General features: G+C 44.4%; 1 protein-coding gene across 4 annotated transcripts in view; it reads right to left on the bottom strand.

Annotated features, from left to right (window-relative positions):
- The window catches only part of LOC144822137 (ICOS ligand-like), a 288,880-nt gene that overhangs the window by 31,859 nt on the left and 242,694 nt on the right, over positions 1 to 14,327 (bottom strand). For all 4 annotated transcript variants that reach the window (XM_078679282.1, XM_078679283.1, XM_078679284.1 and 1 more), the window contains one exon: positions 13,575 to 13,838. In XM_078679282.1, coding sequence (XP_078535408.1) covers positions 13,575 to 13,838 — 264 coding nt within the window. The remainder of the gene's footprint in view (positions 1 to 13,574; positions 13,839 to 14,327) is intronic.

Raw genomic sequence — 14,327 nt, 5'->3', positions numbered from 1 at the left:
GAAGCGGGGACTGGTCGCCCACAGACAAAGACAGAGTGCCGAGCCCGAGGCTTAATCCTGCTACCAGCCCCTGCTACCAGAGCTGATCTCCGGAGGAATGGTGGGTACCTGGGAGGTTTAGGCCCAGTGCCTGGCTTTTGAAATGTCATCATTTGAGGTGACATTGGTGATGTCGATGCCATCAATGATGCTTTTTATGTGAGGTGAGAAGCCGTGCTTGACGGGGGTGCAAGTTATAGTTAATTCACTATATAAATGGCAAATATGAGTGGTTTTTCGTTTTTTAAACATTAGATCTTATCTCATTCCAACACCTTACTAAAAAGTCACTTTAACCGTTGTTTGGTAACTTATATGTTACTTGGTATTTTTATAAAATACCCTATATTATATTGTATTGTATTGTAATAGCATTTATATAGCGCTTACTACTCCTGATGAGGCGTCGAAGCGCTTTTTCGGCGAGTAGCACGCTACTCCACTACCCTAAGAAGTTTAGTGTTGAATTAGTATAGTGAAACATATATATATATATATAGGGAAGCTTGTAAAGCGCTTGGGTACGCAGAAGCGTGTCCCCGCGCTACAACTAAAGAGGAACTCAGAGTAGAAGCAAGAAGAGAGCACGATTATTTTGAGAATAGGTATGTTTTTAAGTTCTTCCGAAAGCTGGATTCGGAAGAATCCAGGCGGAGATTAGAAGGCAGGGCATTCCAGCTCTTTGCTGCCAAATGGCGAAAAGAGCATCCTCCCATGCGGGCCCTTTTAACCCTAGGGACTTTTAGTAGGCCTCTGTGAGAGGAGCGCAGAGTGCGTGATGGTACGTACCTAGAGACTAGGTTCTGAAGTGGTATTGGTGCTTTCTTGGCTAGGATGCGGTGACAAGTACAGAGGGCTTTAAATTCCACTCTGCTTCTCACTGGCAACCAATGGAGGGTCTGAAGGGCAGCTTTGGAATCCGATCTTTTGGGGATTTTTAAGATGAGGCGGGCTGCCGCGTTCTGTAATACCTGGAGGCGGTTTATTGCCTTAACGGTTGCTCCAAGGTATAGTAGGTTGCCGTAGTCTAGGCCCGATGTGACGAGGGCATGTACCAGCGTTCTCCGGGCGGACATAGGAAGAAGAGCAAGGACCTTCCGTAGGGTTTTTAAAACGCTGAAACAGACACCCGCCACCCGATCTATTTGGGGTCCAAAAGACAGGTCAGCATCGAGCCAGACACCTAGGTTTTTGACTTCCTGGCGTGGCACGGGAGCCTCACCTAGGCATGGGGGCCACCACGCCGACGACCAGACAGATGGATTCCTCCCCACCACGAGCACCTCGGTCTTGTTGCCGTTTAACTTAAGGCAATTAATGGACATCCAGGTTGCAAGGTCTTGCATGCACGCCCTGAATCTGTCCATGGCAAGTCCGGGTGCACGTGAGAGGGAGATAACCAGCTGCGTGTTATCGGCTTATGACACAATGTTCAGTCCATGGCCCATAGCAATAGGAGCCACTGGAGAGACATAAAGATTGAATAGGGTTGGGCTCAGGGACGATCCCTGGGGAACGCCCTGGCCCAATTCTATGTCTTTAGAATAGTAATCACCCTGGCGGACTTGAAAGCTTCTTTCAGTCAGGAAGGATTGGATCCATTGGAGTGCAGCTTCAGATATTCCTCCATTGTTCAGACACTGTAGCAGGGTGGCATGGGCTACAGTGTCGAATGCTGCACTCAGGTCCAATAGGATAAGGGCCATGGTGTGACCCTCATCCACCCCCTGGCGAAGGGTCTCCACCGCCGTTAGGAGCGCCGACTCCGTTGAGTGGCGGGGACGGAAGCCAAATTGGGTGTCATGTAATAGAGCAGCCTTTTCCACGAAGTCCATCAACTGCATATTGACCGTTTTTTCAGCGACTTTAGCCAGGTAAGGTAGAAGTGAGATTGGACGGAGGTTCTCTAGTTTCTCAAAGCTGATAGTGGGTTTCTTCCTTAAGGGTAGAACCACCGCCTTTTTCCAATCTTTAGGTACGGTCTTGGTGCTAAAAGACATGTCTAATAGATGTTTGATGTATGGTTCCAATACCACCAGACACTCTGTCAGACGTTTTGGTGTGGTAGGGTCCCGTGGAGAGGCCGACCTCACAGATCTACAGATTTTTATGAGATCTTCTGGGGGCGGGGTGACAAAGATGGTCAGTCTGTGTCTATCCCCCAATCCTTAGTACTTTCCACGAATTCTGTCCCATTTATGGGTTTAGTGGGAAATGCCAAGTAGATTTTAGATATTTTTTCTGCAAAGAAATCGGCGATCTTGTCGCACGATTCAGAAGAAAAGTCGTCCGGGATGATTGCAGATTTTCCGCTCGAAAGAGTTTTATAAAGGGAAAACAGCTCTTTCACTGAGTTACCAGCTTCACTGATTCTACGCGTATAATATGCTGTTTTAGACTTTCTGATTTGGTTGTGGTAAAGCCGCCTCTCAGACAAGTAGGCGTTTCTGGTTTCATTAGAGAAGGTCCTGCGCCATTCTCTTTTGGTTCTCTTCAATGCAGTTTTCAAGACTCTTAATTCGTCGTTAAACCACGGGGCAGATTTTTGTATACGGCCACCAGATTTAGCTTTTAGAAGAGGAGCTGTACAGTCTAGTGCCTCATGGATGCGATTGCAGAGGTTGGTATTGGCCGTGTCAACATCATCTCCCCCAGGCCTCCCCCCTTTAGTCAGTGCCTCGTTGAATTTAAGCTGGGAGAAGGTATTCCATTTTCGCCTAAGGTGGTACCGTGGTGTTGGCTGCGGGGGTCTGTTTCCAGGGATTCGTATAGAAAAAGGGACTAAGTGATGATCCGACCAGGGGATGGGTATGGGGGTCATGGCTGTTACTTCCCCCCAGTTGACAAAGATGGGATCTAATAGGTGACCCAACTGATGAGTCGGGCTGTTGACAATTTGGTTCAATTGGAGGGCTCCTAATGCCTCACTGAAATTCTTGCTAACACTGTCTAGAGGGTTGTTCAGATGTAAGTTAAGGTCTCCAAGAAGCAAAAATGTATCTGTGCACAGTGGGGTCTCTATAATGCCTTCCACCAGACTCTCCTCAAACATGGCTAAAGGGCCTGGGGGTCTATAAATTAACACGCCCTTAAGCGTGTAACTATTATTCAATATAATAGTAAAACTCCCTGCCTCGCTGTCCAGGATGGGAGAGCAGTCTAATTGGCAATGCAAGCTTTCTCGGACTACAATTGCAATGCCCCCTCCTCTGCCTGTGGGTCTGTCCTGTCTATGTATAGCATATCCTCCTGGAAGTGCCTCGAGGGCATCAGATGTAGAGTCATTATCTAGCCAAGTCTCTGTTAAAAATATGAGATCCCATTGTTTGTCAGTGAGTAGATCGTAAAAGTCTAACTTGTGTTTTCGTAACGATCGTACATTAAGCAATCTACAGTGCAGGGTGTAGTCCGTGCTGGGTGTATTCTTACCAAGGTCAAAGGAGAAGTGGCAGTGTTCGCAACCTATGTAATCCTCCACCCGTAGATTGTGCTTGCAGGACTTATTGATGCCGCAGCGTAAGGAGAGTAATTCCTGCTTGCTCCACCGTATGTGGCCGGTTTGAGGGGCAGGGTGTGTGGACCTGGACCGCGTACGATCGCAGACGGGCGCAGACGGGCTTGCCTTAGGCGCGCCTTTGGCGCGCAAACGGCGCTCCCGCTGCGCTCGTCCGCTGCGCGTCCGGGGAGGGCACATTAATATGGTACCGGGGGCGTGGCCTCTAAAGTGGGCGTGGCTTAGGGGTCGAGCGCGAGGTGGCGGCAGCGCGGTTTCCCAGCTGCAACAGCGCGAAAATCTGCTGTGCTCGTAATTCTCCCCAGGTCAGAAAGTGCTCAAGTGAGTGCGAGGTACTTTAAAAACACAGAATACAGTTTACACAATTTTAAAAATCTCGAGCAGAATCTCCCGGCTTCCGCCTCAGGAGTGCTCCAAGTTGTTAGGCGCGCTCGCGAGTCAGCGCGACTATAAGGTATGGGGAAGTGGGCGTGGCCTCTAAAGTGGGCGTGGCTTAGGGGTCGAGCGCGAGGTGGCGGCCGCGCGGTTCCCCAGCTGCAACAGCGCGAAAATCCGCTGTGCTCGTAATTCTCCCCAGGTCAGAAAGTGCTCAAGTGAGTGCGAGGTACTTTAAAAACACAGAATACAGTTTACACAATTTTAAAAATCTCGAGCAGCATCTCCCGGCTTCCGCCTCAGGAGTGCTCCAAGTTGTTAAGCGCGCTCGCGAGTCAGCGCGACTATAAGGTATGGGGATGTGGGCGTGGCCTCTAAAGTGGGCGTGGCTTAGGGGTCGAGAGCGAGGTGGCGGCAGCGCGGTTCCCCAGCTGCAACAGCGCGAAAATCCGCTGTGCTCGTAATTCTCCCCAGGTCAGAAAGTGCTCAAGTGAGTGCGAGGTACTTTAAAAACACAGAATACAGTTTACACAATTTTAAAAATCTCGAGCAGAATCTCCCGGCTTCCGCCTCAGGAGTGCTCCAAGTTGTTAGGCGCGCTCGCGAGTCAGCGTGACTATAAGGTATGGGGAAGTGGGCGTGGCCTCTAAAGTGGGCGTGGCTTAGGGGTCGAGCGCGAGGTGGCGGCAGCGCGGTTCCCCAGCTGCAACAGCGCGAAAATCCGCTGTGCTCGTAATTCTCCCCAGGTCAGAAAGTGCTCAAGTGAGTGCGAGGTACTTTAAAAACACAGAATACAGTTTACACAATTTTAAAAATCTCGAGCAGAATCTCCCGGCTTCCGCCTCAGGAGTGCTCCAAGTTGTTAGGCGTGCTCGCGAGTCAGCGCGACTATAAGGTATGGGGAAGTGGGCGTGGCCTCTAAAGTGGGAGTGGCTTAGGGGTCGAGCGCGAGGTGGCGGCCGCGCGGTTCCCCAGCTGCAACAGCGCGAAAATCCGCTGTGCTCGTAATTCTCCCCAGGTCATGCAAGTACATTTTAAGTGGTGGATAGGTTAGTCAGGTATTTGGATTTGGAATGATAGCAGAAGGATAGAGGAGGAAAAAGGTTTGTATTTATATAGCACTTGTTACCCCTGATGGGGTGTTGACGCACGCTATTCAGGAAGCCTATAAAGGATTAGTGGTGTATTAATATGGTGAAATATGAAGTAATTTCAGTGGTGGATATTAGTCAGTTATTTGGAGTGAGAAGGATAGCAGAGGGATAAAAGGGGAAGAAAGGTTTGCATTCATATAGCACTTGTTACCCCTGATGGGTGTTGAAGCTCTTTTCTAGCAAGTAGCATTCCACTGCGGAACCCATAAAGGATTAGTGGTGAATTACTATAGTTGAATATGGAATTTGAGAAGTGAACATATTAAATAAAAAGAAATTGGGAGGAGAGGGTCCTAGGGGAAATAGATTATTATAGACCTGCTTGTATCTTGTCCCCCAACTACACTATTTGAAAAACACAAAAAAGATACCAAGGGTCTTGAAATATTAAATAGTCGGTACCTTGTTACTAGTATACAGACTCATAAATACCTAGTGGTTATTTTGATTATCATAGGAGAGATAGGGGCTCTTCACTAAAGAGAAAAGAAACCCATCAGCCCACCAGTTGGCGGAACCTCATCATCTGGGTTTGTTAGAAAAATGATGATGTCCACTAGACATTTCCTCAGTATATCAGGTGAGGATCGCTAGATTTGGATCATCATACAAAAGAACATTTTAACCAAGAGATGGATGTGATAAAGGCTGATAGGGTCAGTTGCAGTGCTCAAAAAAGTGTAAAGCAAAAGTAGTGATACATTTAAAAGTGCCTGTTTTGATGCCTAGAGGGCAAGTTTAATAGGAGTGACCATCAAAACGACACGTATAAAAGCAGAGTGAATATAGTATTTAACAAATATAACTATTTTACATAGATGTATGTTGGTCAACATGTTTCAGCCCCTCCGGGCTTTCATCAGGACCTGCGATGTATACTACTGCAACAATGATTAGAGATAAGTGATTCACACACAAAAAATATATATGTATATGATTGTGTTGACCTACCAGTTGTATGGTCTTTTAGTCAAAGAAATCTCCTATGAAACAGGACATAAACAAGAAAAGAGAAAAGAGTACATACATAATACAGTATTCATTTAAAAGATTTAATTTGAATGCATATACTCTAATATACTTGATGTGTCCACATTAATGTAATCAACTCACCCATCATTGTAGGGAGGGAAGGCCTCACCTTGCCTGGCACTCGCTCAGGACAAAGAGACCACACACTAGGTAGGAAAAGAGAGATGTAAAATATCCACAATTGTAAATATTTAGTGCCTCTAGAATACAGAATGAGAACAGAAAGGCAGAAAAAAGCAAGTCATGGAGTTTCGAGTAGAGACTCAGACATAACTAACCCTTAGTTGATATTTTAGAACTATATCAGTTTAGTGGCATATATAGTTGCCGTCGATTCTATATATCTCTCACACTTCCCACCAGAGTAAGCCTATTTCTGGTTGACAGAATATCAGAAGATATTAAGGGAACAGGCACGCCTATTCCAAATCCGCATCGAATTCTACTTCGGGTAACAGACGTAAGACGTCTTTGGTGTCCTGCAGATACGTGGGCATAGTCTTCACCAAAGGTGCCAAAAACACATCTACAAATGTGGAAAGCGGTTCTAACAGCGATCCTATGCCCGAAATTATAGGGCGTCCTGGGGGAGGTCTGGCTGCCTTGTGAATTTTGGGCAATGTGTAGAAGTACGGAGTGACTGGATGTGTTGTGACAAGGAATTTTGCTTCTTGTGTTGTAATCCAGCCCTCCGTACTCGCCTCTTCGACTAGGTGCTTAATCTCAGTTAGGAGTCTAGTAGTTGGATCTTCACTAAGAAGTGTATAGGACTCGGTGTTCCCCAACTGTCTAAGACACTCGGTCCGATAAGAGACGGTGTCCTGGATGACTATCCCACCCCCGGGGGGTGCGATAGTCATCCAGGACACCGTCTCTTATCAAGAATTCTTGTAAAAGAGCCTCAAATAATCATCGAGAGGCCCTTCTTGCACATCCAGTGGAGAAACCACCTCTCAACAGATTGGCCTGTGTGACCACGTTCAACACTGCTTCGTCTAAAATACAGAAGATTATCAGACAAAAGTGGCGCATCCTGAATAGTGCAGGGGACAACATCCCTCTGCCTCTTTTCTCTTTCAAAAGAAGTACTAATCTTGTTGAACTGGTTCATACCAGACCTAGAAACATAATTCATGAAACTACATCTAGACTATGGAATCTGCCCCCAGTACAAGGGCACTACCCATGTGGCAACTGTTCGGTTTGTCCTCAGACAAAGAAGACACTGACCGTTGATATTGGCACTACACGTCCCTGGCAATTGAAACACCATACCAATTGTAATAGTGAGAGAGTCATTTATCAGATCACCTGTCCTTGTGCCCTCCGCTATATAGGGATGACTACAGGAAAGATAAAACTGAGGATACAAGAACACAAAAGCACAATTAGATGCAACAGGCAAGCCACTCGGATGACATCTCATTTCCTGAGCATGAAACATTCTGCTGACGAGTTAGAATGGCTGGTATTAGAACAGCCATTCATACCTCCGCACGTGAATGATGTTTCGCATTTCTTGCTCATAAAGGAGCAGAAGTGGGTTTTCAGACTTAAGTGCGACACAGAGGGGTTAAATGATGAAATTACCTAGTTACAGCTTTAAATTAATTTAGACCATCATTAGTACCAGATAGACGGGTACACAACCCTGTTTATGAGTTACATTTTCTGGTTCTGTCCTCCTAACCAATGAATGATCTTTTTCCTGCCCTGTTTATAGGCATACTGTCATGCAGAGTACATATTTCAATGTCCTTTGACATCACTGGGCACAATTTTGTCGAAGAACCTAGCGTCATGCATATATGTACGTCTGCATATGCATAAATACATTTTCCATTTAATATAAAGACTCCAATTTTGGCGTCATACCAACCTCAACTTTTTCGAAACCCATGCACCTATGACACCCATGCATCCAGAGAGGTGAGCTCACACATTTTTTAGCCAGAACGAGCAGAGACTCAGTTGAGCATGCAGCACTCCAGTTTCATACGCCGCTCTGCACCACTGTCTTCCACTAATAATAAACGAGAAACCTACATATGGGTGCTGAGATCGACACCTGTTTAGATTTGTTCGTTCATACTCTGATGTTTCCTGATGCTTCAATCCCAGCGTGTACAATGTGGAGACAATAAATAACTAAAATAGCATTTTTTAGAACACTAGTGCTGTTTTCTGAAACTCACAGTATTAGTGTTACAAACATTATTGGTGAAAAACTGTCCAGTTGAGGCGTAAGCGATTAAGAAATATAAAAAAAACCTCCGAAACAAATTATTGTTTGTTTGAACATATACCGTTTATTGATTAATGATACATTCCGCGTTTCCAAACATTCCGCGGTTCTAAATCATTCCAAAAGCGGTGTGCTCCAGAAATACACACACTAGAGCAGCGATTGGCAACATTTTCTAACTTCCCTTTCCGACAGACACGAACGACCAATAAGAAACCACATGGGCGAGAATAAGGTCTCAGCAGCAGAGACCGGTTTCACATTAGTTTCCGGTTCCCCGTATTATGTCCAATCACGGAGGTGGTTGCAATAAGAACCTTACCCCGCGACCATAGGCGCTTGCTTCATAGACGAGAGCCTATTAAATGAGAGTAAATACAAAAGCGAGTTTCCAACAAAGTCCGCTTTGTATCTTTTTAACCGACGACAGCACGCAGCCTCACTACCTTCCCCTCGGCTCAGTTTCCTGAACGAGGCAACGACGGATAGGTAAGTGAGGGCTGCGTGGTGGGTCAGACTATTTCTTGACTACTCCCTGCCTGTTCCCTTAATATCTTCTGATATTCTGTCAACCAGAAATAGGCTTACTCTGGTGGGAAGTGTGAGAGATATATAGAATCGACGGCAACTATATATGCCACTAAACTGAAATAGTTCTAAAATATCAACTATGGGTTAGTTATGTCTGAGTCTCTACTTGAAACTCCATGACTTGCTTTTTTCTGCCTTTCTGTTCTCATTCTGTATTCTAGAGGCACTAAATATTTACAATTGTGGATATTTTACATCTCTCTTTTCCTACCTAGTGCGTGGTCTCTTTGTCCTGAGCGAGTGCCAGGCAAGGTGAGGCCTTCCCTCCCTACAATGATGGGTGAGTTGATTACATTAATGTGGACACATCAAGTATATTAGAGTATATGCATTCAAATTAAATCTTTTAAATGAATACTGTATTATGTATGTACTCTTTTCTCTTTTCTTGTTTATGTCCTGTTTCATAGGAGATTTCTTTGACTAAAAGACCATACAACTGGTAGGTCAACACAATCATATACATATATATTTTTTGTGTGTGAATCACTTATCTCTAATCATTGTTGCAGTAGTATACATCGCAGGTCCTGATGAAAGCCCGGAGGGGCTGAAACATGTTGACCAACATACATCTATGTAAAATAGTTATATTTGTTAAATACTATATTCACTCTGCTTTTATACGTGTCGTTTTGATGGTCACTCCTATTACACTTGCCCTCTAGGCATCAAAACAGGCACTTTTAAATGTATCACTACTTTTGCTTTACACTTTTTTGAGCACTGCAACTGACCCTATCAGCCTTTATCACATCCATCTCTTGGTTAAAATGTTCTTTTGTATGATGATCCAAATCTAGCGATCCTCACCTGATATACTGAGGAAATGTCTAGTGGACATCATCATTTTTCTAACAAACCCAGATGATGAGGTTCCGCCAACTGGTGGGCTGATGGGTTTCTTTTCTCTTTAGTGAAGAGCCCCTATCTCTCCTATGATAATCAAAATAACCACTAGGTATTTATGAGTCTGTATACTAGTAACAAGGTACCGACTATTTAATATTTCAAGTGAACATATTAGTCTGTTAATTTTGATTGAAAAGGATAGAGGAGGGATAAAAGAGTGAAAGATGATTTTTTTTGTTTGTTTTTTTAGCAGTAGGAGGAGGCTTTTGGATGAGGAAAAAGGAGTTTTGGAGGGGAGGAGTCAGACGGAAGAGTTTAGAAAGGTTTGTTTTAGGGGATCGGTATGTTAAAAGAGGTGTCAGATGATGCAAGGAGGGGTAGAGTAAGAGAGAGTCTAGAAAGGGTTATTTTAGGGATCATAGTAGTGGTATGGGTTTGGGATAAATGAGAGTGATGAGAGATAGGGTAGCGCATTGGAAAGAGTAGTAGAAAGCAGTACTAGTTAAATCTTTTCAGGATAGGCAACCAAGTCCTCTAGTCCCGTAATGGCCACCCCAACATTTCTGTTCATGTTGCAGCAAGGCAATCAGAGCGCTTGCTCCAATTAAACACACTTAGCCAATCAGAGGGCATTACATTTTAAATTTCAGCCAAGCTGTCAGTATATTTATAAATTTTCAATTTTAATTTCTCAAGACAATATTGAACTGGTTTACAGAAAATCACATAAAGCACGCTTTCTAGGTAAAGATCTGGATTCTGCCAAATTTGGGGTAATTCCAACCAGCCGTTTTTATAACACTGTCTGAAACTTTCTATGGAAATTGCATGGGGAAAACTCATTTTGGGAATCACCTTTTTCTGGGACCTCTGTCGACCAATCACCCAGACATGTTCCAGGGAACAGCTGAGGTGGATAAAAAAAATTGGAAAGTTGTGTGAAGATTGTCAAACAGCACCAAACTTATAAGCGAAACAAAAATCTTGCTTCCTATAGAAAGTCTGACCTAATTATGACTACAGGGTGGTGCTCGCCACTGTACAATATGGGTCCTTGAAGATTCTGATTATTGTTACAAAGTATAAAATCACTAATTTGATGTCGTGACCCTCCAAAATAGTCACCCACATAATTCACTAGAAGGTAAATTGTGCCAGCATTTTATTGGGATTGTTAAAATAATACAGTGACCAAAATAGTAAAGAAACTTAAACATGAAATACCTACATCGGAAGCAGATATTGGTATGTCAGAAATGGGAAAAGATGAAACCATATGAGGAAAATAAAAAGCCCTTATAGACTCGTGGCCGCACACGTGGCCGCACACGAATACACACGTAAAAAAACAATCACACAGAAATAATAGCACCAGTATATTTCTAGAAACATAAACACAGAAGGGCCATATAGAGATCATCATTACACCAAGAATAGAAAGAACAAAACCGAAAAAGGGCACGTAAGCAGCCCACATCCAGACTAAAAAAAAACCATAAATAAAATGGGTATTAATTAATGTAAAAAGAAAAGCTCTAGAACACTACGGGAAACAGAACATAACTAGTCTAGCATCATCTAAAATAGAACATAACAAGAACAGAGCTGGAAAAGGAATACAAAAAACACTAAGAATATGATTATAGGACCAGGAAGAAAAATAGAAGAGCTCAATAATTAGAACAGGATTAGAAAAGAATAGAATCTAAACAGTCCAGAAACTGAGTAAAGTCTGAATAAGATTAGACACAGAACATATTTACAACTTAACCAGGCATGGTCAGAAACAGAACAACACCAGAATGCATCCAGAATCAAAGGTAACCATAACTGCCCATGAAATAAAATACTAATGTGGCAGGAAAATAATTGCAACTCAACCATATCATGACCATAAAAGAGAAACTGTACTATTGCACCAGAAAAAAAAGAAGTTAACACTGCCATGATCAATTATTACTGAGAGATGCTGAACCATTAAGAAAGCCTAGAATGTGGGCATTACAGCCATTCTGCCTGTAAGACATTGCCAAAGGTCATGTCTTTTGCTATAAGGGCCTTTGCCTACAACTATAGTCTGTAACTCATAGGGCGGGTGACGACCAGTCTTGGCGGTGGTCTATAATCTTATATTGTTTACCTGCATTCTAGGTTAATTGAAAGTGAGGAGTGGGGTCTTAGAGAAAAACAAAAGGACCGTTGATAAAAGCTGGGTCCTAATGCTCTGACTGCCCACGTGCAGCTTGATGTCAATGGTAGTTGATTGCACTTTCTTCTTCTTTATGCAACCTTGCCTTTGGGCTGGTCTTTCATTGCAGGTGGCCAATTAACCTAAGTTAACACCATGAGCTGAGGCCAATAAGCTGTAATTAACTAAAAAAGGAGCAAGAGGCACAACATCAGTTTGGACACCATTGGTCTCAATTAATTTAAGTGCAAAAAGAACAGTTGATGGACATAATGCAGAACAATGTCATCCATTCACCCCAGTATAGAGAGCTGGGCCTAAATCAATCGTTTTTTTGCTCATCATGCCATTCCAGTTTGAACCCAGCCATATGCAAATCAGTCTTCACCTTGTGCCCCATGGGAACAGTCCAGTCCTCCCTGGACTGGAAACAAGCATCCTAGGACCGGTTTCGGGCTTTCAGCCCTCATCAGCCAAGATAGCTTGATTCCAGTGGAATGGAGAGCACAGGACTCATGTCTGAGCATACCCGTCCCACTTGGGGTGACAAATGGAAAAACAACAGTTGATGGACAGAATGCAGAACAATGTCACACATTCACCCCAGTACAGATATCTGGGCCTAAATCCATAGTTTTTTTTGCTCACCATGCCTAAATCCAGGGAAGACCCGGCCTGGCAGTTTGGTCTGGACTGTTCCCATGAGGTACAGGGTCAGGACTGATTTGCATATGGCTGGGTACGAACTGGGGTGGGTCAGGGGCAAAAGAACGATGGATGTAACCCAGATCTTTTGACTGGGGAGAATGTTTGCAATGTCAGTGTTCCGTCCATCATTTTTTTGCTGTAACACTTTTTGCCCTAAGTGGGATCGGTATGCTCAGAGGTGGGTCCCTTGCTCAAGAAGGGTGACATACCCTGAAACCGGTCCCAGGATGCTTGTATCTGGTCCAGGGAGCACCCGGCCTGGCAGTTCAGTCTGGACTGATCCCACGAGGTACAGGGTCAAGACTGATTTGCATATGGCTGGGTCTAAACTGGGGTGGCGTAGTGGGCAAAAGAACAATGGATTTAACCCAGATCTTTTGACAGGGAGAGAATGTTTGCATTGTCAGCATTCCGTCCATTATATGTTTGCTGTAGTACTTTTCATCCTAAGTGGGATGGGTATGCCCAGACGTGGGTCCCTTGCTCACTATGCCACTGGCTTCAAGCTAGCCTGGCTGAAGAAGGGTGACATACCCTGAAACTGGTCCCAGGATGCTTGTTTCCGGTCCTGAAAGGACCCGGCCTGGCAGTTTGGTCGAGACTGTTCCCATGAGTTACCTGGTCAAGACTGATTTGCATATGGCTGGGCCCAAACTAGGGTGGCGTAGTGGGCAAAAGAACAATGGATTTAACCCAGTTGTTTTGACTGGGGGGAAATGTTTGCATCGTCAGCATTCCTTCCATCATTTGTTTGCTATATCAATTAATTTAAGGGCATTTATGGTGCTGTTTCGGGTAAGATTAAAACCAGAGACAGAATTGAATTGTTAGAAATTGAGAGAGCTGGGAGAAAATCTAGCAATAGCTCTAACTTACAGGAAGTGAGGTTCTCCATCAGCACTGTATTCTCCACGCGACAACTTATGTTCCTGAGGGTTGTTGTGTTGATCCTCAGCTGGCTCCTCACACTGTACAGCTGCGTGTCTGGGTCATATTCAACAACAGTCGTCGACAGGGAAGGATTGAGGGAGCTCGCGTTCTCACCGTTGATCCAGTAAAGCTTTGGCTTAGGGTGGCCATTGCTGGAGCTGCAGTTCAAGAAGTCGCCTGACTCTGTTAGAACTGGAGAACTGAATCGAGCTGTAAGAGCAGAAGATAAAGACAAGTCACACACTTCGAATGAATATTTATACTCTTAAATGGATTAAAGGAATCTCTATGTGAATCGCCCTTTTGTACAAGCCCAAATCACAGGCAAATACCCTGGGTTCCAACCCATCTCTTTTTAACCTTTGTGCCATTGGCACAATGGGTGGAAAACGATGGGATGAATAGAGGCCTGCCTACCAATTGGCAGTGTTTAGACTGTTTGAAAGCACTCCTCCCATCACCTTTTGCATATTTGATATAGCACACTTAATGGACAAGGGGCTGCTGAACACATAGGTCTTTTGGTCACGGTATGCCCACTCCTGAGTCCCTTGCTCGCTGTGCCAAGGATCTCACTGCCAAATCCTAATAAGGCTTAAACCGGTCTGAAGTTGCCTATTGACCCTTTTGTGGGGGCCATTCCAAGCTTTACAGGATTGACTGTTCCCATGAGGACCCAGGGCCAGTAATTACCTACAT

This window comes from Lissotriton helveticus, chromosome 3_1, assembly GCF_964261635.1.
Source record: "Lissotriton helveticus chromosome 3_1, aLisHel1.1, whole genome shotgun sequence".
NCBI classification, from domain to species: domain Eukaryota; kingdom Metazoa; phylum Chordata; class Amphibia; order Caudata; family Salamandridae; genus Lissotriton; species Lissotriton helveticus.
The sequence above is the reverse complement of the archived record's forward strand: the minus strand, read 5'-3'. Positions and strand labels throughout refer to the sequence as shown.